The sequence below is a fragment of the Protopterus annectens genome, chromosome 10.part0, assembly GCF_019279795.1.
Source record: "Protopterus annectens isolate FY-2018-M chromosome 10.part0, PAN1.0, whole genome shotgun sequence".
NCBI classification, from domain to species: domain Eukaryota; kingdom Metazoa; phylum Chordata; order Ceratodontiformes; family Protopteridae; genus Protopterus; species Protopterus annectens.
The window spans coordinates 1,726,713,454-1,726,741,015 of record NC_056744.1 but is presented as its reverse complement, the minus strand read 5'-3'; the positions used below and the strand labels follow the sequence as shown (position 1 = coordinate 1,726,741,015).

The 27,562-nt window shown below is 38.9% G+C and overlaps 1 protein-coding gene across 3 annotated transcripts in view; it reads left to right on the top strand.

Annotated features, from left to right (window-relative positions):
- Positions 1–27,562, top strand: part of LOC122813963 (zinc finger protein 665-like) — a 275,262-nt gene that overhangs the window by 219,806 nt on the left and 27,894 nt on the right. For 2 of the 3 annotated variants that reach the window (XM_044086515.1, XM_044086516.1), the window contains exons 3-5: positions 3,550–3,891; positions 10,214–10,340; positions 23,978–24,100. In XM_044086515.1, coding sequence (XP_043942450.1) covers positions 3,550–3,891; positions 10,214–10,340; positions 23,978–24,100 — 592 coding nt within the window. The remainder of the gene's footprint in view (positions 1–3,549; positions 3,892–10,213; positions 10,341–23,977; positions 24,101–27,562) is intronic. The other variant, XM_044086517.1, reaches the window with a different exon arrangement.

The following is a 27,562-nucleotide window of genomic DNA, read 5'->3' as shown; positions in this document are numbered from 1 at the left end:
AAAAAGGTCATCACCACAATTGTGATCTATATTCCACCTGGTAATACACCTGCTAGCCTTGAAGACTTCTTATCCTGGTGTTCTTCCACATACTGACAAGAAACCCTTATTCTGGGGGACTTCAACCTAGATTGGTTCACCTGTATATCAGAACCACCAAGTAATCTAATAAATCTCCATGGCTACCAGCAGCTAGTCCAAATTCCAACTAGATGTGATAAAAAATGTAAAAAGGGAATCCATCCTTTACTGGGTCCTAACTAACAACCCCACATTGTACCCTCACACAGGCAGTCTCCCAGACACCTTAAGTGACCACAACATAATGTACTTTATATGTAGTAGAACAAGCATTTACAAAACCACTAACTATATATCTACAAGAAACACACAAAACATCTCTCCTGAGGTCCTCACCACTTTACTCTGTAACTGTGACTGGACCCCCTTAAAACCCTCCCACTTGACCAGGCTGTAGCATACTTCAACAAAACATTTCTACAACACTTAAACACTGTCGCTCCATTGCGCAAAATTAAGGTTAGAACCTCTACAAACCCCTGGCTCAGTAAAGAAACCAAACAAATCCTCCAGTCCAGAGACACTGCCTGGCTTTACTATCAAAAAAACAAAGAAACACAAAGCCTAACTAAGTACCAAGAACTGCGTAACCGTGCAAAAAAATGCATTAGGCTGGACAAAAAAATCCTGCTACACAACATTACAAACCTAAATACCAACACAACCCGCAAAAGTTTTGGAAAAATGTAAACCAGCTACTAACATCCACCCAAAAGGCTACCCCCAAACCAACCACCCCTGACTCTAAAGTTCCCATCGAAACACAATTCAACTCCCACTTTGTGAACTCAATTCTGTCCTTAGTATCACAGGACAGTTCCTTCCTCACTATCCCCCCAACACAAATAACACTAATACAGGCTTTACCCTCAAAACAGTTTCCACCACTTCAATCAAAAGCATGCTCACCAAACTAAAAACCTCATCAACAGCAGCCGACCTACTCCCCAGCTATTTCTTGAAACTCACAGCAGATGCTATTGCTATCCCAGTCTCCACTCTCATAAACAGATCAGTTGTTGAAAACTATGTGCCCAAACTCTGTAAAATATCCTATGTTACACCCATACATAAAGGCGGGACCTCCACTGAACTTAATAACTACAGACCCATTGCTTTACTCTTCCCCCTGGCCAAAATCCTAGAAAAATGCATCCATACCCAGATGCTAAACTATCTCCTAGACAGCAGCATCCTGTCACCTACTCAGCATGGTTTCAGACCTGCCCATAGTGCCACTACAGCCCTCCTCTACTTCACAGACACAGTAAACCGTCTCAAAAGTAAAGGCCTACAAGTGTCAACTCTTTTTTTTTTGGATATGTCCAAAGCGTTTGACACAGTCTCACACCAAATCCTGCTAAACAAACTAAACCAATATCATCTGTCAAATTCCACTCTTACCTGGTTCCAAAGCTACTTAACTGACAGGTACCAAGCTGTGAAATGGGAAAATTCTCTCTCTTCTCAGCTGCCCATAACTATAGGAGTCCCACAGGGTTCTATCTTAGGACCACTACTATTCACAGTCTTCTCAAATGACCTCCATACCTCCACACAGCATGCATCTATAATTCAGTATGCAGATGACACTACCTTAATCTGTGCTGCACAAAACATTCCCACCCTCCTGTAAACAACTCAACTAGCATTCTCTGATGTTGAAAACTACCTTACCAAAGCCCAACTTATCCTCAATCCAAAGAAAACTCATCTTATGATTATAACCAGTTCTAACAAAAACACTAACAGTCAGTTCACTATCTAATCCACAAATGCTACTCCAATTGCTCCAGTGGCACAGGCTAAGCTATTGGGCATAACCATAAACTCCCACCTAAAATTTGATAGTCATCTCAACTTCACTATTAAAAAAGTACATGCCAAACTGGGGTCACTCTACCGTATCAAACCATTTCGTACCAACAACACAAGATCAGCCATTGCTCGCTCCCAACTTCTATCCACCCTACTCTATGCATCTCCCATTCTGACTAATCTCAACAAAACTGGACTAAGCAAAATGGAAGCCTGCTATAACAGAATTGCCTGCTTTGCTGCAAATTGCTCATATAGAACTCATCACTGTACTGCTTTGAGACGGCTCCACTGGCTTGCACTGCCCAACCTCCTAACCTACAATCAGCCCTGCCTCTGTTATTATATCTGTTACCCCCCCAATAAGTGTCCTGCCCTCAAAAACCTAGTACAGCATCACTCAGCCAAAAGGCCTTTTAGATCATCAAGCAAACTACTACTAGACGTAACCAACAGCTACAATAGCTTTGGAGATGCGCTATATAGTAGTTCAGTGGCTAAAAAATATCAGTGGAGAGAACAAACACTAGCATTCAAAACACATCATCCAAAGCCTCCTTTAAAGACCTCATCAGGCAACATCTCAAGCAAAGTTGGCAGTGCCATGATTGCTCCCCAGGCTAGTGAAAGCGAGTAACATATACATACTAAATCTAGAGCATTTGATAGTAGTTTTCAATCTTACTCACAAACACTGGCTAATCTACAATGTATGTACTGTACCTGTGTACTATGTATGTATTCTATCTATGTTCCAAATTTCAGCTGTACACCACCAATCTATTAATTACCTTTATTTTTAAAATTAATATTTTTTTGTTTGTTCTCTCCACTGTAACTGTTGATGTGCCGCATACCACTGTAAAAACATGTCTCTTGTAATTTGTGTCTATACTGATCATGTCTAAATAACTAAATGTGTCTGTAATTTTTCTTTGTGGAGCTTTTCTCCCCGGGCCTCTGCTGAAAAAGGGCCTTTACGGCTCAGTCAGATACCCCCGGTTAATAAATGTAAAATAAATAAATTCTTTCCTTTTTTGAAAACAAATTCCATACAATAGCAGGACCTGATTGAGGAGGCCTTACTGTGCTGCTCTGAACAAGGTCATAGCCCAGTCAAAATGTTTTTTCTCAGCATTTCTGCTATTAATCGTATATTAATGTTCTTTTAGGGACTAAACCCACTTTGCTCCTTACAGTTGGAGAGGTTTCTTAGGATTATAGCCTCTTGACAATTGTACATATCCAGAGAGACACTTTAGTCATCACAGACAATCCAGGCTGTATAACAGAGATTGGACTGACAGAAACCAACCCCTCAAACACACAGCTACCTGCCTTTTCCTTTTTTGTGTTTCCTTCCTTCCATAATCAGCAATTTGCTGTGACTTTTTGTTTTTTGTTATTGATCATCTTTATACTGGTATCCCCTTTCCACATTCTCAGAGAGAAAGTACCCTAGATGGTTGTCCCTCTTTCATTGCTATGGACTAAGTGTTGAACCCAGGTCACAAATGTCATGGGCAGGTGTTTGGCCTGTTTGCAACATGACTCACATTCACTCGTGGTTGTTTGTGAAGAGGTGCATAGATGAAACTGACATTGTAATGTGCAGACACTCAACTTGATTCTTTCTGTGTTTGTTTTCAGGGTGATGCTTATAGTTTGGAGCAGTACATTATGCGAGAGTTTACAGAACTACACCTGTTTCTACATGACCGGGAACAAAAATTACTTCAACAGCTTAAAAATAACAAAGTGGTAGCTCTTAAACAGATGGAAGAAAACCTTGAATGTACAAAACATGATGCTGTGGTGGTCACCAATGTGAAAGTACCCAATGGCAGCTTTGAGTTAAGGAAGGAAATAACACTGACTGTGGAAGAGATGGAAGAAAATGCTGAAAACATTAAACATGATGTTCCTGCAAAATGTAAAGCACTGCATGATAAGTCAGAGCCTAGAAAACAGGAAACTGTTGGTTTTCTAACTGTAAGTGCACTTTTCATTACATGTGTTTTATTTTATATACAAGATCGGGCAGTTGATTGTAAACAGTATAGCGTGACAGTATAACACTGATATGCTTTTCTTTATGTATTGCAGGAGTATATTTATCAAGGATTTTCTAAATAATGTAAAACACCACTAATGCAGAACATACATTTTTAAACTTGTATTCATTTATTTTTGTTTGTTGATTGTAAAGTTGCATCTAGGCCTAGTCTGTTTATATTGATGCCTGGAGAGGAAAACACTAGTAGACAATAAAAGGTTACAGAGGCTGATATGTATAGCCATTGCAGTACACAGGAATACACAGTGGTAAGATCTGATAACATCTCTCAGCTATCCAGAATTTTGCAGAACATCCCTAGTTTTACCTTATATATTTGCATGTTCCTCAAAATGTTCATTTTCTGGTAAATTACTGAGGATTGCAGGCAGTCGTTAATGCTAGACATTAGAGTTTTGTTCTTGGCCTTCAGAAAGTGCATCTTGATACAAAACCAGTTGTTTTAATTACTTTCTAAATGAATTAGAGTAACATTTAATAATTGTCTTTGTCTTCCCATTAGTTTTGGCTTTGGCCTGAATTCTTGAACAAGAAGTTGAGATGTATAACCGATACTATTACGATGCAGTGCAGAAAAGCTATGAATGAATGACTTGTAAACAGTATCCAAATGATTAGAATATCTTTGGTTATCTTCTCTGAGTGAGTAGCAGAGTTGTAGGCTGACTGGCTCATGTGTATTGCTTGTACCTGGTGTACTAACTGCTAGTTTATAAGCAGGCCCAGCTATCCTTTTAAGGTTGCCAGTAATTTTATTTTTCACTTTTATTTATTTTTTTACTCATTTTCAGTTGTGTTTTTCCCTTGTGTTGCAGCTTTTATTTTGCACGTGTCCAGCCCCTCAATCATGCTTCCAATCTAAAGTACTCAAACCACATAACTAGTACTTTATCATATGTCCTCTGTGCTTCTATCGATAGCCCTTCTCTAATCAAGTTATGCAAAGCACCAACCAAACTCAGTGTTTCTCTGTGTTTGTCATTCTCATGAGCATCTGCTAACTTTACATCATTATAGTTCAATGAAAAATAAATGTGTTGCATGTACCAGGAATTAGAGGATTTAACATTCTTTCATTGTGTTCCTGTTGTGTTATTAAACCCAGTGACATTGTAGTCATCTGCCTCTTATAATAATTTTACCACAAAGTGCCCTCCTTGCATCGACTCTCACCAGTAAACACCCAAAAGTATAATTTTGTGTGAAGCCACTCCTCTTAAACTGTTTAAATTCATTTGCCCTCCTGTTGTGATCCACAAACCCAGAATACTGAGTGCCCACATATAATTATGGGCGAAACCAACGATCCTCTAAAAGACTCTCCCTCAGAGCGGATCCACTTACTGTGTAAGTAAGCTAGTTATACGTTGGGTGTCCTTAACCATCACTGTTTGCACTGCTTGTAGATCTGTACTGAGAGTATATTCTGTCAGCTGTCCTTTGTGTAATTAATTGAAGTAAAAGAACACTGCCTGTAACTGTTGTCTGATCATGTTTTAGTCTCATCCTTGAACCTATTTGTACGTGCTTTTTGAGGCAGTATAACTACCATTTCATGTTTACTGTTAGCCAAGTTCTAACATTTACTGGTAGCACTAGAGAGAGAGATGCAATGTTTATCAAAACTTGGAGGCCTAGTGTCTCTCACTCTTTGTCCCACCCATAACCCATTAAACAACACAACATAATGTAGTAACACAGTTCGACTACTTCATTGCAATATATGCTGAGGTCATAAAGAAACCTTTCCTAAACTGCCAAGGTCTAATTGAAATCCTGCTAGCTAATATTGGCTGTGCTGTTGAAATGCTAACACTACATCTGTACCAAGTCACCTGTACCATTAAGGTCTCGTAAGTCAGCAGCAAACTCCAGGAAATGTGTTGGTCATTGGTAATTACATTTCAAGACATAGAGAGACCCCAGTGACCAGACAGCAAAGGACAAGGTGACAGTTGTCTCTGGTACTGGGTTTAGGGATGTCACTAGGGCCCTTAAGTCTATGCAGCACCCCATTTACAATTACGACTTTGTGGCTGACCATGTGGAGATGAACGATTGGCATCCCATTTTAAGAGAGATGAGGAGATGCAGTCAGACTGTCTCTGCTCATGTCTTTGAAGAAAGCGAGGCTCTGGTATTGAGCAGCATTTTACCGTTACTGAGAATGATGTCAAAGTTCAAGGATAAAATAACCGGCTTCAGTAATTGGCTAAGTAAATGGATTCCATTCTAAGAGGATTCAGTGTGTCTGCATAGTCTGAGATGGTCAGCCAAACCCCCCTCCCTTTCCAGGTATGGTTTGCACCAGTCACTCACTCCTCAGTTTTTCTTGTTGAATTCCATCTCCGAGCACTAAGACAAACTCACGGGTCTCTGGGCCAATGCACTGAGGACTTGATCATAACAGTCTGCATATCCATGTTAGAACAATGTTGTGTGTTATGGGAAAGTAGAAATATGTCACATTTATTCTACTGGCATACAATTCTGCTAACTGGTTAATGCATAGAATAAATGCTGACCAGTCTCATTACGTAGGTCTGAATGATCAAACCATTACTTATCAACATGTGTCTGTGAGTGAGCATTTGTTACTAAACCTTTTTGTTGCTGCTGTCCTGAGTAACAGTAATACATGTTGTGCGCTATTGTTTTTAAACATTTTAAAACCTCCTGTTTTTTTCTTTACATATGAAAAATATTTATGCAGGTACTGTAGTGGAACACAACTGAGATCTAGACTGTAACAATTTTCAGTGTTGTGGTTGCATCTCATCCCTTTTCATCTTTATAAATATTATCACTGTAATTACATTTATATGTATTAAAAGCCATTCAGCAATGCATGTAGAAGTAGAGATCCTCTTGCCTGTATAGACAATGCACAGATTAATTCAGCACGTTATGTACTGTTGTGTTAAACACCAGAAGAAAAAACATCAGGTGGCATTCATAGTCCCTCAGTTTGCATATGTGTGAAGGTAATCAGAGAAGAGTGCCACTGCACCTTTACATAAATGTACTAAGCACCAGTGAATGGTGCTGATTACAGAAAAATTATGTGCTGTACAGAAACACCCACAGCATTTTGGGCTATCTAAAGCATGGTAAAATGTGTTAAACATAGTCTGTTATGTGTCAGGGAAACTGCTTGAATGTAAAGTGGCAATTTTTTTTCTGCTTTTTGTATTGTTTATAAGTGAGTGGAAGCCTTTGCTAGCCTGTGTATACCACTAACAATTATTGGAGGAAAGCTGCGCTCAGCACAGCTGTTCAGAAATTAAGCTAAACTGCCAAAAGCTTGTATTTATTGACTGTAAGGATGTGCTTAAATGGACATCTTGATTGGTGTTTTATAAGAGTGGAAATGGAAAAATAGGAAAGCTGGATGTGGGGGGAAAAAGTAGATGAGGTACACACTGAAGTATGTCATGAAGAGGTTTGTATTGGAGGAGGTGGGAGAGGAGGAGAGGGACAGTATATTTTTGAAGGGGCTAGACCTCCTATTTTTTTAAATAAGAGAGAAGTTCAGGAAGAGTAAGGGAAGAAGGTACGGAAGAGAGACTTAAAGAATAGTTAAGCAATGGATGCAACTGTGGTAGACTCACATTGATGGGGGACAAAAGACATACCGGTAGCAGACACAAAAGTGGAAGGGAGTGGAGGTGTGCAGCACAGGTCACACCCCAGTCTGGAGGACCACAAATATTCCCCCACCCCATGATGGGTCTTTTGAGGGAACCCTGATGTTATGTGGCTTGGAGGCCTCTGGTGGCTCAGTGGTCAGAGCTGACTGGGTCAGCAAGTCTTCTACTTCTAAAGGAGGGCTTCTGTTGGTTGAAGGTGTCTCCCCACTTCCTAGTCAACGTCTGCCTTTACCAGGTTCTGAAGCTCATGATGTTGGTATCTTTCCAGGCCCAATACACTGAGGCAGCACTGACAATGCTATCCATTGACAGGAGGAAATGAGTGTGCCGGAATAGCCATAGGCAAGATATCTGTAACTTTTTGACCAGCAAGTGCCACTACTTTTGGTAAGGACTGTGAGCATCCCTGCTCTGGTCCAGTAATCAAGAAGCCTCAATCCTCACCACATGTACTGGTGATGGGCATTTACTTGGACAAAAATGGATACACTCAGTATTTTTAGATGCCGTTCTCTGCACCAAGCACAATTCCCTTCAGAGCATTCAGAGAACACACTCCTCTGCTGGGGCCGGGTTTCCCTCTCTCTCACCAGGCCCCAAATAAGACTCCACACTGACCACAGTTGTACAGCTGAGTCCTCAGCTGAGTGTTCCAATCCAGTTCCTCCAATACTCACTCTATGAAACCAGTGCTCTGTATCCCTAACACGCACACTCTCTGAGCCTTGATTTTCACAAACACATGCGTGCGCCCCCACACTCACACCTGCGCACACACACACACACACACACACACACACACACACACACACACACACACACACAGAAAAACACACACCTAGGAAATGCCTGCACAGATTTACCAACTATGCCCCCTCTGCCATGACTAAGGTAGATACTGCCACTAGAACACTCCCAAGCCAGCTACTTTGTCTCTTACAAGGGTACCCAATCAATTATACTGAGTGCACTTAATTCCAATACAAATGATAGTATTTGACCCATGCAGCAAGACTTTCAGGAGCAGTCCCAGGGTCACTAAATGGGTATAAATACTCTCAATGGTTAAAATATTCTCTAAAAGACCAGCCATAATGTTGTTGTATCTTTCTGCTTTTCCCGGTTAGGGGTCGCCACAGCGGAACTCCTGTCCGCTAATGATTGGCAGTAGATTTTTATGTACCGAGTTGCCAGCCCTGACGTACAACCTTCAACGAAGGTACGCCCATTAACGCATGTCTCCACACAGAAGACGATTTAGCTGAGAATCGAACATGACAACATCTTACTGTGAGGCGACAACACTACCGCAGCACCTAAAAGACCAGCCACAATGAAAAGTTTAAATATATTTAATAATACCTAGATAAATAATAAGGGAATATGAAAATGCTATTTGCAATAAACACCAAAGTTTGAGTCACATGAAATATTAAAAATAACACAGATGGAAAGTTTCACACAAATACAGAAAACATTACTTAACTAATCTCACTATATTTTCCTGACTGATCTAAAAAATTACTGCTCCCTAGTTAAGTTACTTACTACAGCAAGGCAAGATGATGTGGGTGAGTGGTCCTTCTTTGTCAGGTTTCACAAATAGACTGTCATAAGACTTCTGTCTCATCTAGTATTAAAAACATCATTTCTGTGCTGGACTACAGAATGACATCACATACATCCGTTTGTCTGACTTCTGGTTCCCTCACTACACGCTTTACTAGAAACTGAACCAGAATCTAGCAAATATATGTCAAAATACACACACACCCACATTTTGATCCATGGCTAGAATGGGCTGAGTTTGTGGGCTGTCCCAATTACAAGTTGTTAGGGATCATGATGGACAGTGCTGGTCAAGCAGAACTACAGTGCCAGCAATGCCATACTACCAGTTGTCTTTTAATAGTGAGGCCAGTATTCATTTATTTTGACAAGTCTCAGTTGTGGGGCTGTTTTAAATGATTAAATGAAGTGACCTTGGAAAAAAATAGAAGACTGGGAGTAGTTTTTTTCTATCAGTCTCTAGGACTACTGGGGGGTCTGCTTCCTAATATCATGACATGCTACTCCTGTCCTTGACCAGTAATCCGATTCACTCGTATCCTACTATCAGTTGTTGACATGTGCCCAGAAATGGGCAGTTTAGCTGTCTGCCTTGGACTCCTTTGCTCCCTCTTCCTTTTTTCAGCCAACAAAGGACAGGGCTAACCCACATGTAAGAGAAATTAAAATCCCTGGCATATAGATGGTCTGCTACTCTTTGGTCATTCTCCTTTATATGGTGGCATTTTTCTCTTTCTTCCTTGCTCATTTATTAAACTCAATCAACCAAATGTCAACCATTCATTTCTGTTGAATTTGCAAGCATTACCATTTAGAGCTACTGAAGTGCTGTGGCTGCCTTTAGTCATTAGAATGAAAGGGGGGCTTGACTCTTTGCTAGTGTGTAACCACCATTGCTGTTGTAGTATAAGAATGACCCTTCTAGTGGCAAATGCCAGTGTTCGGTGCTAAAAATGACAACTTTTATGTCATTAGCAGAAAAGAAAAAAAATGAACCACCAAATTCATGTCTTTACAGGTTCCAGAAACCTTTGAGGATGTTGCTGTCATGTTCTCAGAAGAAGAGTGGAAGATGTTAAGAAAACAAGACAAGGAGCTTCACAAGGAAGTGATGGTACAGAACTATGAAATGCTGATTTCAGTAGGTAAGTGTTGTTCTGTCCTATTTAGGTAGATCCTTATTGTGAGAAGTAGGATTGTCCTATTAAAATGCTGTGTCAAGATATCTCAGCTCTTTGATAAGTGATCTGGTCCATTGTAGGCTGTTTAGCCATGACCAGGACCACAGTGGCTAATGAATATGGATACAGATGTGCATTTTATAGAAGCCTGTTCAATCAACATATTTTTAAGAAGCAGAGTGAAGTTTGAGTATTTTGAGAAAATTAATAAGATATAGGAGAAGCATAAATGTTGGGCAAAATTGAATCCTGAACCTTGGAACTGTGAGGAAGAAACAAGATCAATCATTCAGAAATGTATGCATTGTACTTGGGACTGATCCCTACCACCTCTTAACTTCAAATGTCATGACACAGCTATTTTAATACCTTTCTGCAATTAATCTTTATAGTCAAGAATAATCTTTTTTCATCTTTAAGACCATATCTCACATAGGTAAAACATCCTCTAGATTTCGATGTTACAATTTTTTCTGTAGATTATGCTGTGTATGATATTGTAAATTAAATCTTTATTAATTCTCTTTTCATATTCTTCTCCTGTATATCCTGCCAAGTGTATCCATTTGTTCTTTTACACAAAACAGCAGTCTTTTGCTAAATGTGCACTGGCACATGAAATACTGAATATTCTTGTTCTTTCTTTGGTCTCAATAAACTGATAACGTAAAAACCCACCATTCACAGATTGAAATATTCCTTCGTGTTTATAATGTGCTAAATATTTACATTGTGAAACCTGTTAGATATGTTTGCCCTCTTTCATAAATGACAAAGGGTTCTAGTGTAATTTATTTTTATTTTATTTTACATTTGTTAATTGGGGGTGTCTGTCTGAGCTGAAAAGGCCCTTTTTCAGCAGAGGCCCGAGGAGAAAAGCTCCACAAAGAAAAATTACAGATACATTTAGTTATACATGATCAGTATACACACAAATTACAAAAGACATGTTTTTACAGTGTTATGCGGCACATCAATAGTTACAGTTGAGAGAACAAACGAAAAAAATATTAATTTAAAAATAAAGGTAATTAATAGATTTGTGGTGGGTGTACAGCTGAAATTTGGAACATAGGTAGAATTCCTACATAGTACACAGGTACAGTACATACATTGTAGATTAGCCAGTGTTTGTGAGTAAGCCTGAAAACTATTATCAAGTACTCTAGATTTAATATGTATACCTTATCCGCTTTCACTAGCCTGGGGAGCAATCATGGCACTGCCAACTTTGCTTGAGATGTTGCCTGATGAGGCCTTTAAAGGAGGCTTTGGATGATGTGTTTTGAATGCTTGTAGGGACAGGGTTCCATTTTTTAGCCACTGAGCTACTATACAGTGCATCTCCAAAGCTATTGTAGCTGTTGGTGACTTCTAGTAGTAGTTTTCTTGATGATCTAAGAGGCCTTTTGGCTGAGTGATGTTGTACTAGGTTTTTGAGGGCAGGACACTTATTGGGGAGGTAATAGATAGAATGACAGAGGCAGAGCTGATTGTAAGTTAGGAGGTTGGGCAGTTCAAGCCAGTGGAGCTGTCTCAAAGCAGTACAGTGATGAGTTCTATATGAGCAATTTGCAGCAAAGTGGGCAATTCTGTTATAGCAGGCTTCCATTTTGCTTCGTTCAGTTTTGTTGAGATTAGTCAGAATGGGAGCTGCATAGAGTAGGGTGGATAGAAGTTGGGAGCGAGCAATGGCTGATCTTGTGTTGTTGGTAAGAAATGGTTTGATACGGTAGAGTGATCCCAGTTTGGCATGTATTTTTTTAATAGTTAAGTTGAGATGACTATCAAATTTTAGGTGGGAGTCTATGGTTATTCCCAATAGCTTAGCCTGTGCCACTGGAGTGATTGGAGTAGCATTTGTGGAGTAGATAGTGAATTGACTGTTAGTGTTTTTGTTAGAACTGGTTATAATCATAAGCTGAGTTTTCTTTGGATTGAGGATAAGTTGGCTTTGGTAAGGTAGTTTTCAACGTCAGAGAATGCTAGTTGAGTTGTTTGCAGGAGGGTGGGAATGTTTTTTGCAGCACAGATTAAGGTAGTGTCATCTGCATACTGAATGATAGATGCATGCTGTGTGGAGGTATAGAGGTAATTTGTGAAGACTGTGAATAGTAGTGGTCCTAAGATAGAACCCTGTGGGACTCCTATAGTTATGGGCAGCTGAGGAGTGAGAGAATGTTCCCATTTCACAGCTTGGTACCTGTCAGTTAAGTAGCTTTTGAACCAGGTAAGAGTGGAATTTGATAGGTGATATTGATTTAGTTTGTTTAGCAGGATTTGGTGTGAGACTATGTCAAATGCTTTGGACATATCCAAAAAAAGAGTTGACACTTGTAGGCCTTTACTTTTGAGACGGTTTACTGTGTCTGTGAAGTAGAGGAGGGCTGTAGTGGCACTATGGGCAGGTCTGAAACCATGCTGAGTAGGTGACAGGATGCTGCTGTCTAGGAGATAGTTCAGCATCTGGGTATGAATGTGTTTTTCTAGGAATTTGGCCAGGGGGGAGAGTAAAGCAATGGGTCTGTAGTTATTAAGTTAAGTGGAGGTCCAGCCTTTATGTATGGGTGTAACATAGGATATTTTTCCAGAGTTTGGGCACATAGTTTTCAACAATTGATCTGTTTATGATAGTGGAGACTGGGAGAGCAATAGCATCTGCTGTGAGTTTCAGGAAATAGCTGGGGGAGTAGGTCGGCTGCTGTTGATGAGGTTTTTAGTTTGGAGAGCATGCTTTTGATTGAAGTGGTGGAAACTGTTTTGAGGGTAAAGCTTGTATTAGTGTTATTTGTGTTGGGGGGGATAGTGAGGAAGGAACTGTCCTGTGATACTAAGGATAGAATTGAGTTCACAAAGTGGGAGTTGAATTGTGTTTCGATGGGAACTTTAGTGTCAGGGGTGGTTGGTTTGGGGGTAGCCTTTTGGGTGGATTTTAGTAGCTGGTTTACATTTTTCCAAAATTTTGGGGGGTTGTGTTGGTATTTAGTTTGTAATGTTGTGTAGTAGGATTTTTTTGTCCAGCCTAATGCATTTTTTTGCACATCCATTAAGAAGGTGGATATTTTGGGAATCAAACCTATTTTTGTAAGATTGTAGCTAAGATACTAAGCTGCTCTGCCCTTTGCAATCTTAGAAGTGCACAGAGTACTCAAGGTGGAGCTTCTGTTGTAGTGCTACAGCTCCAATTTTCCTTCTCCTCCTAAAACCAACTCCTCCTTTGGGTCCCAGTAGCTCACCAGCCCCACGTACAGATTTGTCACTTTACACCCACCCTGGGGCTGTCAGATGTTTATGTGGTTTATAGCATAAAATCACTGGTCTTGAACAATTTTCATGTGTCTCAATCCGTACAATGATGACACACAGAGGCAGGGTAACTGCAGTAAATGTAAGGATATAAATATGCAGGATGTAGTCAGAAAGGCCTGAAAGGGAGGACCTGCATTACTAGAGTTTGAAGGTAGGATAGACAGTTTCACGAGTATGCCCCGTACTTTGTTACACTGGTTATCTTAATGGTGATCACTTAATGCTACACCTTGACTTTTAAGATGGACAGTGGGTTGTCTTGGGATAGGACAAGCACTACACATTCCACACCAATAGGCATACTGAGTAAAGTCACAGGAAATGCTTCACAGACAGAAAAGTATTTTATTTAAAGAATTTTTTTAACACTGTTGTCCTTTTAGTATAATTGGACTTCATCAGAAAATACATGTATGTCCTAACTTCACATTTTTTGTAACAAAGTCACATGATCTTATTATACCAGCTGACTTGAAAGATGTTTTATAGTCATACAGTCTTGGAGTAAATTATATCCTCAATAAAGAAATGTTATGGGTAGTAATATATGATCTAATGTGAAATATGTAAAGTAAAAATAAACTTTTGCATGGTCAAATAATTTTATCTATTACCTAAAAAGTAAGCCTTCAAAATTCAAAATTCTAGATATTTTACGTATCAAATAACTTGTTTATATATGTAAATCTTTATTGTTGATAAAATTGAACCGTAAAATGTATTTTATAATTTATAACTTGTAGCAACTCTTTCGTTCAGCCTAGGAGCATTTGTTGTGTCCAAGCATGATTGCTACATCACCTGTCTTTGTTCTAGAATAAAGATCCAAGGATGACCTCTGAAGATGACTTCTGAAGAGACCTTTTTGAGCATAAACAGTAAATATTTTTTTTAATTTTTAAAGTCCAAAGAAAAGAAATGCTCAAGCTGGACAGAGGAAAAAATACAGAATAGGCAAAATGCTTTTATGAAAAAAGTGTGTTTCATGCAAATGATGTACTTTGATCAAGCTTAGGCCTTGTGTGGTAATTCCATTTGGTGGTAGATTTGACTGTAACAACCAAGCAGTGTTGTACCTAGCCACCTGTCTTTCTTGTGATGGATTTTATAGGAATGGCAAAGAAAAAAAAAAGAATCCAGGAATATATATATGATATAAAATTCTACATAATTAAACATTTCGTATGATTTTAAAATGGATTGTCTTGTACTTCCTCCTTAAATCATGTGAAGAAAGTTAAGTAAGCATGAGAAATGTATTCCCACATCTACTGGCTGTGCTACGAGTTGCATGTATTAATGTTACAGGATAACTACATGTAGTCCTACTTACAGACATAGGAAACCAGAGATACCCGTATCATAGAAGGGTGTATTACATGTGCTGCATTTATTAATGTTACAGGATAACTGCATGTAGTCCTACGTACAGACATAGGAAACCAGAGATACCCTTATCATAGAAGGCTGTACTATATGTGTTGCATTTATTAATGTTATGTGATAACAACATGTAGACCTACTTACAGACATATGAAACCAGAGATACCCGTATCATAGAAGGGTGTATTACATGTGCTGCATTTATTAATGTTACAGGATAACTACATGTAGTCCTACGTACAGACATAGGAAACCAGAGATACCCTTATCATAGAAGGCTCTACTATATGTGTTGCATTTATTAATGTTATGTGATAACTACATGTAGACCTACTTACAGACATATGAAACCAGAGATACCCTTATCATAGAAGGCTGTAGTACATGTGCTGTATTTATTAATGTTATGGGATAACTACATGTAGTCCTACTTACAGACATAGGAAACCAGAGATACCCTTATCATAGAAGGCTGTATTACATGCGCTGCATTTATTAATGTTACAGGATAACTACATGTAGTCCTACGTACAGACATAGGAAACCAGAGATACCCTTATCATAGAAGGCTGTACTATATGTGTTGCATTTATTAATGTTACAGGATAACTACATGTAGTCCTACTTAGAGAAGTAGGAAACCAGAGATACCCGTATCATAGAAGGCTGTATCACATGTGCTGCATTTATTAATGTTACAGGATAACTACATGTAGTCCAACTTACAGACATAGGAAACCAGAGATACCCTTACCATGGAAGGCTGTAATACATGTGCTGCATTTATTAATGTTACAGGATAACTACATGTAGTCCTACTTACAGACATAGGAAACCAGAGATGCCCTTATCATAGAAGGCTCTACTACATGTGCTGCATTTATTAATGTTGTAGGATAACTATATGTAGTCCTACTTACAGACATAAGAAACCAGAGATACCCTTATCATAGAAGGCTATATCACATGTGCTGCATTTATTAATGTTACAGGATAACTACATGTAGTCCTACTTCAGACATAGGAATCCAGAGATGCCCTTATCATAGAAGGATTTATTACATGTGCTGCATGTATTAATGTTACAGGATAACTACATGTAGTCCTACTTACAGACATAGGAAACCAGAGATACCCTTATCATAGAAGGCTGTATTACATGTGCTACATTTATTAATGTTACAGGATAACTACATGTATTCCTACGTACAGACATAGGAAACCAGAGATACCCTTATCATAGAAGGCTGTATCGCATGTGCTGCATTTATTAATGTTACAGGATAACTACATGCAATTCTTTTTATAGGTGTAGCGGACATGTTCTACCCTTACCAAAGATGGTTGTATTTCACCTTTCTTTCTCAATATATATGTACTTGTCAAAGCGGATTATTTTCCTCCACACCCTGAGTCATAAAGTCAACGTAATTGCAGCAGATATGAGCAAATTACAAATATTTTGACATGAATGTTATACACCTGAGGAAAAAAAAATGAAAACGTTTACAAGAAAGATAATTTGAAGATATTTGAAACAAAATTGTTTTGTATACATTGAATAGAGTGTTAACAATGGACGTTCTGTTCGTTTTCTATATTTACAAATTTGTGGTAAAAATATACAGCAGTTTATAATGTACAGAAGTTTTGAGGTGATGGGAGAAAGATGAATTTGGCGTAGAGTGGCTGTTTGAAGCTGATGGCATTTGGCTTTGCCTCACTGCTTAGCTACTTTACTGCTAGTGCTGTGAATTTGTGTAGGTTATTTTTGTTTAATATGTTCTTCCTTCTGTAGGAAGCTTTGGTAATTAAGCTGCCATTTATTTATTTAGTATTTCATGACCAGTTTGAGAAACACAATTGCTTTGTTTTCTTCTGCTGGATTAGTTGCTGTGTTTGAAGAATGCAACTTCATGGTATGTTTTATTTCACTGAACTTTATGCTGTTGCTGGCAAATTTCAGCTGGCCAGTTTTCAAGCACCTGGACAAGATCTAGTGACATTGTCATGGTGCTACCATAGGGTCATTCTTGTCATGGACTTTTGCATCATTCTTGCATGCATTCATGCTTGTAAGTGATGCTTTGGAGATCCTGTTTGATTTTGAATGGCTGTTGAACTGTTCAGCCCTGGACTTGTGATCTTTTATGTATTCCTTGCTTTGTGTGTTGTCTGTTCAGGGACTGTCTGGAATTTGTATGGTATTTACAGTTTTCTGCCACCTTTTGTATTTATTATTATGCAGTGCATTGAAAATTGTTAGGTACTTACTCCAGCAGAGTATCGTGGCTAATCTGTAACTCCGTTGTTGTATTGCAATGCATTTTTTGGTTGGATGCAGTTCATTTTGCATGTACATGAACATCTTTCCGTTGCAAAATGTATTTCTTTTCTTTGCATGTTGTCCACCCAAGCTCACAAGGGAACATTAAAGCTCTGTTATGTTTTACTTTTTCAGGCTTTTGAGCCCCTGCAAATGTAAATTTGTTACAGGCTCATTTTTACTTGTATCCGAGTGTTCCAGGAACTTCAGTACCTGGTGAATACTGTTGAAATTTTGGAAGCATTAAGCTACTTTTTTTTATGGCAGCTTTAATACTGATGACTGTTTGGTATTACTTAGTAGCTGTATTTCAGTTTAGCATACTTGAATATATATGTTTCATTTATACTGTATGCATCAGTTTTGTAATGTGTTTCTTTAATATTTTTATTTCTTTAATATTTTTATTTCTATGTGCTTGTATGCCTTGCTTCATTTTTCTGAAACACTTTAGGGGATGACTTGTATAGTAAAACTGAAGCGGAAGTTGAAGTTAGTGGCATGTGAGATGTAGAGGTCAGTGTTAGTAGACCTGAGTGGAAGTAAGGATCGTGGAAGATCGGGTTAGATAGTGGTGTGGGAGTAAATATTAAAAAGCTGTGATCTTAAAGTCTAAGAAGGTTGTTAATGCTGATATCAGGGAATGAGGCACGTGCAAGCAGGTGCATTTAGTGTAGGATTGTATGTGATTAAATAGTGATTTTTTTTTTAATGTGATTAGCAAAGGTCAGGTTGTTTGAGGAGGTGGAATTTCATCCATGAGCTTTAATTGCAAATGGGAATATTCTGTTGTATTCATGTAAAACTATTCTCTGACTAGATGTGGTGTGTCTGGATTGTGGTATTCACAATGGGTGGGGAATTTCAGTTGCTCTGAGTTTACTTGCTAACAGTGGATAGAATCATTAATGATGTACAACGTGGTTACAGATAGGACCATGGCCCTTTATGTAATGGTAGAGCATTTACATTCTCCAGCATGTGGTAGAACTGGGCACACTGATCAGAGCTGTTTACGAACTGTCATCATTTTTATTGGGAGTCACGTAATTTGATTGTGGGGTTGTTTCCAAGCATAATAACCTGCAGGATACAGTGTAGTTTTGGCAAAAGCATATTTCTTATGTACAAAACAAGAAGAAACAAAGGTTCAGCTAAGCCATTGAAACAAAAGCCCTTGTTGAAAGCACAGCTTTATCCACTGTAAAGCTCAATACACATGAAAAACCACAATATGAATTCAAAATTGTTTACGACAATATGAATTCAAAATTGTTTAAGCGGTTTAGTTCTTTTACTATTGAGAACTTCATCAGAATTATAACAAAATCAGAATTGCAGTAAAAATGCATTATATGAAATGACATCACAACCAATTTGTCCAATACAGTGAATGCCTTGGTTCTCTAAAACACAACATTTATACCATACATTAATTAATAAACTTGGAATTATATAAAGAAGTAAAAACATGCAATAGTATTAGTATAGAAAAGTTATTAAAGTCAATGTATGCACTATGTTTATAAAATTTTAAACTTGAGCATACATTTTACACTGATTGTTTCATTATGTTCTTGTTCACAGTCTGCTCTTAAAACGCCTGCCACTTCAATTCTTATAGGTTCATAGGTTCATACTAGGCTATCTGCCCTAGGGCATTTATAAGCCTAGCCAGAGTGTGTATGGCTTTCGCCACCCATTTTAAATTAATTTTGCTATGCCCTTTTTCGAGGTTAGCATACTGTGCCTCTGTCTAACAGTGACACAGAAGTGATATCCGGGGTAAACCTACGATCTCCCATCCACTCATCAAGATTCCTCTTGAAGAGAGTCAATGAGGGACTCTGCCTAACCTGGACTGGGATTTTATTCCAGAGTGAAGGGAGCCTCTGGGTTATGCATCTGTCCCTCCAGCATGTCCTATTTATTTCAGTGCTGAGGTTCAAGTCTCTCGAGCGTGTAGCTCGATGGGATTTGGATTTTCTGAGGTGCAGCATGTCCATTAATTCCGGGTTGGACATGGCTTTATGCGTTGGGCACAGATCGCCGCTGAGCAGGCGGTATGCCACTGAGTAGAGCTGGAGTTTCTTTAACCGGGCAGCATATGGCATCTGTTTGAGCCCCTTGATCCTCTTGGTGAGGTACTTTTGGGGTCTTTCCAGTTGCTGCAGGTGTCTGGTAAGGTACATCCCAAAAGGGGCATTGTACTCAATTATGGGCCTGATGAGGGATAAGTAAAGAGGCACGATGACCTCCCCTGATCTAGATGTGAATCCCTTCATGATTAGGTGGGCTATATAAAATGTTTTTCTAACCACTTTGGCCATGTGGTTGTCAAATGAGAGATTGCTATCAACTTGGGTCCCCAGGTCCCTAATTACTTCTTCTGTACTTAATGGATTACCACCTATGTGGTAATTTGTGGGCACTTTGTTTTTTCCAAAGGGGATGACTATACACTTTTTTGGCGTTTAGCTTGAGGCCATGGCTCTGGCACCAGTTGTCTGTTTCTATGAGGCCCTTTTGGAGGATGCTTGTGTTGGCTGGAGAGTCTATTATGGCGCCCAGTTTGCAGTCATCTGCGAACTTGGTCAGCCACAGTCCTTCCATGTTGGCCTGTACCTCCGAGGAAATATATACCGAACAAGAGAGGTCCCAAGACTGAGCCTTGTGGGACGCCACTTGTAACTGGTTTGGAGTCTGACATGGCTGCAGCTATTCTAACCATGTGGGTTCTGTCCTTGAGCCAGTTTGCAACCCATCTAGTGACATAGGGGTTTATATTTAGGCTGGTGAGCTTATCTATAATGCCCGAGTGGGGTATTGTATCGAAGGCTTTTGCGAGGTCCAGGTAGACTGTGTGGACCACCTTCCCCTTGTCAATGGCCTTGGTGACTGTTTCAAAGAAATCTACCAGGTTTAAGAGGCAGGATCTGCCCTTAACAAAGCTGAACTGGGTAGGATCCAGTGTCTGTAGGTCCCCAATATCTTTATTTATAAGGTCCATGATGATCCTTTCCATAGCTTTGCAGACCAAGCTAGTGAGACTTATGGGGCGATAGTTTCCAGGATCCGTTGAGGCACCACCTTTGTGGAGAGGGACCACTGTTGCTGTATGCCACTCTTTGGGTACATATCCTGTAGTAAGGCTGAGATTGAACAGTAGTTTTAGGTTTGGGTTTAGCTCTTCTTGGTGTTCATGTAGGACGCAGCCCGGGACACCGTCTGGTCCCATTGATGCTGTGTTTCTTGCTTTGGAGAGGGCAGCTCTTACCTGAGCATCTGAGATGTCAGGGGGGCAGCACTCTGCTGGGATAGATATTAGCCCTTTTGGTGGGGAGGGGGGGGAGAAGTTTGCGCTGAACCTGTCAGCTAGGATGTTGGCAATGTCTGTGGGTTCGGTGTATTTTTTGTCATTTTGGACTAATTCTGAGCTTATCTGGGAATTCCCACCCAGGTTCCTAACATAACTAAAGAAAGCCTTGTGATTATCCTTAGTGTCCTGTGCAATTTTTCTCGAAGCTGGCCTTAGATGATTTTATGAGTGCCCGTAGTTTTTTGCTAATACTGATCAGAGATGCCTTCCCTTTTTGGGATTTTGCTCTGTCATGTAGTAGCTTCCTCCTACTATTGTATAGTTTGTTTATGGCTGGGGTCCACCAGACAGGACGTCTGCCTTTGGAGGATTGGGTCTTGGTTTTATTTGGGATTGCATGATCCATGCATTCCCGAAGGTGTTCATAGAATGCGTTTATAAAGGATTTTGTGGTCTGGGCCGTATTATCCACAGGCCTGGGGGCTTTGAAAGATTCCACCTCGGTTTTGAGGAGTGTGAAATTTGCTTTAGAGAAGTTTTTCACTGTGGTTTTGTGGGCATGGGGTGGGGTCGGGATGTGAATATCCAGTGAGATTAGTTTATGGTCTGATCTTACCAGTGAGGGATACACTTCTGGTCTGGAGCATAGAGTCCCCATGTTGGTGATGATCAGGTCCAGTATATTTTCCCCTCTTGTGGGAGTGGTAACAAGTTGTTCCATAGCATTTGAGTTTATAAATTCTAGAAACCTTTGGGCTAGGGTGTTGGAGCTAGAGTAATGCTCCCAGTCTATGGTTGGGTAGTTGAAGTCACCCAATATAATGGTGTTTGGAGAGACCTTCATATTTTCCAGTGTTCTCAGGAAGGCCGAGTGGGGTTCCTGGGTTTGGGAGGGTGGTCTGTAGCAGGCTATAAACTGGAAGGCAGTTTTACCCACTGTTAGTTGCACATGGATAGTCTCTGATGCTTCGTGCTGTGCCACCAACCTGGAGGTGTGGGTATCTTTAACGAATATTGATACTCCCCCTCCTTTTGTGTCATCACTACTCTAAATTATTGTGTACTCTAAATTATTAAACTTATCAACAAAAAGGATTGATCTACTTTCTCCACTACTAAAAATGCAAACTTATGAAAGTCTGGACAACACATGCTGTGTTTAGCCAAAGGATTAGTAATATACTAGTTTTTGATTGCGAAAACATGTTCTGTAATTCTTTGTGCAAACCTTATGACAGTCTTTCCAACATAGTAACAATCACAGTTGCTACATGAGGCTAAATAAACAATGGCCTCACTATTGCAGTCATGTCTGTCTTTAGAAACCAAAGTGCAACTTAATTTTTATTTTAAACATTTACTAGTGGTATTTACATACGTAGAAAACTTGCACTTGTGGCATGGAAATGTCCCTAAAAGACTTCCAGCTCCAGTATTTCTAATTGAATTAGTCTGCTCCAACAGATGTTTTAAATTATTACACCTTTTATAAAATGAACTGAGATTTTTCCTTACCACTTTAACCAAATGTTGATTACCTAAAATCAACTTCCAGGTCATATTAATAATTTTCCTAATACTTTGGCTAAAAGCAGAGCATGTTTTCTCCAGAGTTCTGCACGTTTGGATTTTTAGTGATGGAGAAAGTAGATCAATCCTTCTTTGTTGATAATTTTAATAATTATTTAGAGTACAAAGAATTGAAGTGGCAGGTGTTTTTAACAGCAGACTATGAACCAGGACTTAAATAAACCCTTATAAACATAGTGCATAAATTGACTTTTTAATAACTTTTCTATACTAATATTATTCTGTGTTTTTACTTGTTTATATAATTCCAAGTTTATTAAAGTATGATGGTATAAAGGTTGGTGTTTTAGTGAATCATGACATTCATTGTATTGGACAAATTGGTTCTGATGTCATTTTCTGTAATGTATTTAAACTGCAATTCTGATTTAGTTGTATTTCTGATGAGGTTCTCAATAGTAAATAATTAAAGTGCTTAAACATTTTTGAGTTCATATTTTTCTTATGTATTGAGCTTTACAGTGGATACAGCTGTGCTTTCAAAGGGTTTTTCTCATATTTCTTATTATGGCTTTTTAAGCATCTTGGGTAAGTTGACCTGTAAATGTATATGTAATTTTTAGGTTATCAAGGAGTTTTTGTGGTAATGTTTTCTGCGTGATGATAATGGAGAAATGTTGATAAGGGTGTATGACTAGGTATTCATAAATTTGTAGGGGTGTAAATTTGTTCCACAAATACACAAAATCTAATGATTTACTATGAAAAATAATTCAGGGTTCCAAATATTGTAGTTAATGTAAAAGACAATACTGTCAGTTTGTGGGCACGTACATTGAATCTGTAAAAGCTTTTCTAGGCCATTGTATTTAAGTCAATGGAGGGGAAAACAGCAATCATTTGTGTAAGTGATTATCTCAAATTGTGGGACATCAGCTAGAGAAGTTTGTAAACAAAGAGAGGAGAATACCATTCAAAGAGACTTGTGGAACTCATGTAAGAAGGACTGTTGCTTTGGAGTATGTGTAACTAATCTGTACATTAATTAGTCTTCTAAGTATGTAACCCCTAATAGTTTGCTCTTATTTTCAGCTCTTACTGGTATTAAAGTTTGACATTCTAACTGTTCCTAGGTGCTGACCCTTTTATATCTGCTACTTTATGGTTTTGTGCCCCATAACAGGGGTTGGTATACCTGCACTTTCCATTGGATTACTGTTTTAACCATATTGTAGTTTTACTTTCAATAGGAACATTAGAGGCAAGCAATAGCAGAACAATAAGAGAATAGCCATACAGACATTTAAAAAGACCCTTTTAAAGCACTTAATAATGCCGAACCCCCCTCCCCCCGTACATGATAACTTTGGTGTAAGTTTGTGTCTACCCATCCAGTCCTCAAGACTAGCTTTAAAGGTAACCAAAGTAGTACTTTGACCTGTAGTGGTAACTTATTCCATTGCCTCGGAAAGCCTCCGTATGAAGTTATGGTCCTATTTCAAAGGCCATGCATCACTGTTTTAAAACTGCACCTGTGAGATCATGCTTGTCAAAGTTACTCTAGAGGAAGTCTGCAGTTGAATCTAGTTCTGTTGAGATATTTAATGTTGGATGGAAACCATGTTCGACATTTGTTAGGATTCTGATGAGTTAGATGTGTGTATAAATTGGTTGTCGATTAGTTTTAGTAGGAGTCTGATGAGTAATGTTATGATATTGTGTTTTTATGTGCAGGATACAAAATTCCACCTGAGAAATTGTTGTTGCTGCTTAAAGATGATCATGATAAGTTGTTAAATGATGATGTAGAGGGTAACGACACAGAACAGAAGGAGAATCCTGAAGATAAGCTCAACAGTAAGTGAAAACTTTATTAATGATACAGTTTGTAGGAATTTGCTTTCTACTGATATTGATAGTTTTTGAGGAAGATGGGAGAAAATTCAGAGTGGAAGATTGAAGGTAAGATGGTATGAAAAGGTAATGATAACATGTTAAATGCATTTCTGTAAAGTTTAGTTTTTAATGTAAACAGGTCAATCACAGTAACGGTAGCACCGAACTAGAAGGCAGTGGATTTGATGGAAGACATGAAAATAATGTGAACATGACTGTTTGTTTTTTGAGCAGTTTCTCATAAAGTATTCAGACTTTGGACACTGTAAGCAGTTGCAAAACAATGTATTCAATAGAATTTCTGACAACAGGCATAGTTACATATACATAATAACTTTTTTTTTTTTTTTTAAACCCTGCAGTTCAGGGTGTTACAGTTTACTAGGGTTTAATGTAATATTGCTCTTGGTACATGAATATGGACATGAGGATGCACCAGAGGTGATATTCACGTATTGATTAAGTTAAGAATATCTTCATTGATTCGAGACAATGTGTTGATCTGTAAAAGGGATTTGATTATTTTTCTGGTGAGACAGGCAGGGAATATTAACTGCATAAAAAGATAATTTAAAGTAGTAACTACAAAAATGGATAATTTAATTGCATGGTCACTGTTCTGTATCTCTGTAGTGTGTGAAGTATACGGGTTTAATCTGAATAATAATTAGTTGTTGTGTCTTTCGACTTAGGGGTTGCCACAGTGGATCACCGGTCCAATAATGATCGGCAGTGGATTTTTACAGTGCCGAGTTGCCAGCCCGGTGCCCAACCTTCAAAGGAACACCCACTCATGTATGCACCTACCTGCATGTCTAAAGTTCATGTGACCATGGGGAGGACATGCAGACTCTGCACAGAGGGCACTCCAGCCGAGAATTGAACTGGAGAGCCTCTTGGTGTGAGGCAACAAGGCTTAACCGCTGCACCACTGCAGCCTTATAATCTGAGTAATAATTAGTAATTCATAGAATTTAAAAAGAAGCTATGAAATAGCTCCTCCCCATCTTTTACTGCTGTGTAGAAAGGTTGACTTAACTCATTACGTCCAAGGGATGCCTCCAGTTGCATCTGTAATTAACTCCTACTGATACCTGTAGGCATCAATTTTGCTTGTTCATATTTGAATCAAAAATTCCAAAACCATGTTATGCACAAGGTTTTAAAAGATTTCATTGTAAAGCTTACACAATGGCAAACTCAACTGCATTAATATTTAACCTCTGTCTAGTGCAGGTAAATAGATATTAACTGTTCCTATGATATTTATTTATATAGATATATATTTTTATATTTTTCTAAATATCTCATTCAACAACCAAGTAACACAGAAATTCTTAGCCTCACATGAAAGCTCTCAGCTAGATGAATACAATTTTGCTGACAGTATATGTGTAACTTGAGTGGTTGCTGAGATATTGAGAGTTGTTTACAAAATATTACAAATGTAATAGTTACTGTGTTTACTGTGACTTATAAAATTTGGTTTAAGACCCAGAACCTAAAGAATACTACCCATAGTAAAATGGTTTATGCTGAAGCATTTGCCATTTATACTTCTATCATAATCCATGTGGTTCCATGGATATGAACATTTCTTTGAAATGTGATTACATAATTTGATTCTGTCAAAAGGATTAGGCCCCGCCCATTGGAAGTTAAAGTGCAAACTTCCTGAGCTCCATTGGAGTTAATGAGTTAAATGTGTACCTGTGCAGCCATGCTAACTGGATAAAGGATAGTGATGTACATCCTAGATGAAGTTTGATAACATCTATATTAGCCCCACAAGTACTCCCAATGTAACTGTACTTAAATGTGTACCTGTGCAGCCATGCTAACTGGATAAAGGATATTGATGTACATCCTAGATGAAGTTTGATAACATCTATATTAGCCCCACAAGTACTCCCAATGTAACAGTACTTAAATGTGTACCTGTGCAGCCATGCTAACTGGATAAAGGATAGTGATGTACATCCTAGATGAAGTTTGATAACATCTATATTAGCCCCACAATTACTCCCAATGTAACTGTACTTAAATGTGTACCTGTGCAGCCATGCTAATTGGATAAAGGATAGTGATGTACATCCCAGATGAAGTTTGATAACATCTATATTAGCCCCACAAGTGCTCCCTATGTAACTGTAGGAATGTGAGGCTTCACATTCATTATAATGTAGGCATCTTTTGTTATCCGTCCCTCTAGTCTCTGTAACCCACCATACCATACCTTGCTATACTGAATCACTTGATTATGGACATCAGCCTAACATGGTACTCCTTACCTTGTTGTTGTTTTTTACGCAGCTGCAAGTTTAACCTACAATACCATATTCTGTTAGATTAGACCCACATACAGTACCCTGCTACACTGAATCACTTAGAGCTGAAAGCCTAACCTATGAATAGCTTATTTGCACAGGTGAAAGTGAAACCCAGCATACCCTGCCTTTCATCTGTCCTACCATACCCAACTTCTATAGTAACCCTGTGAACAACTGCCACAAGCCGTAGAGTTTACTAGGTAAGTAAAGAATAGATTGCAAGGCCTTTTTTTTCCATATCACTCAGTGAATCACACACACACACACACACACACACACACACACACACACACACACACACACACACACACACACACACACACTGTAGAGTCCCCAATTTGCCATGTGCATGTTTTTGGGAGGCAGGAGGAAACTGGACCTCTCAGAAAAAAACGTGAACACAGGGAAGACTTGCATAGTCTGCTAAGAATCAAACCAGAGAACCTCTTGCTGTGAAGCAACACTGCTGTTCCCTACACCACTGTGCTGCTCATACCCTACCAAACGTATAAAAGCCTAACCAACCTTTTCCTTACCTTACTCTGTAAAAAATCATTTGTTGAGACCGATAAAAGTCTAACTCACCTCCTCCACTTTTCTCTATTTGCTTTTTGCTCCTAGGCTTTCTTACTGTCAAACTTACCGTAGGCTATTTATTCCCTAATAGTTGATGGTACGTCTGGTGGCTCATGTTCCATTGCTGAGGATATCATCCAGGCAGTCATGAAGCTGATTTTATCCTTACCAGCTTCCCCAATATGAAGTCATTTCTGTTAGGCCCTAACACTTCCCCTGCTGGCTGGTGCGAGCACCTACATCAATAAACTATACAACTATACGAGCACATCCACTCGTGCATGAATCATGCCATTCCAAACAGAACCAAGACGGTCTCCTCCCAAAAAAGGAACCCAATCTGGTGGTCCCCTGCCATAAGCAAACTATACAACAGAAGGAAGAAACTGTTGCAGAAAAGAGGAATATCGCAGGATGCAAAAAAACTCCCTTATCAGCCTCAGTAAGAAGCGAAGATCCCTCATAAAATCCTCCAAAGCTAGTAACGAAAATAAAATTGCCAAAGATTCCAAGGACA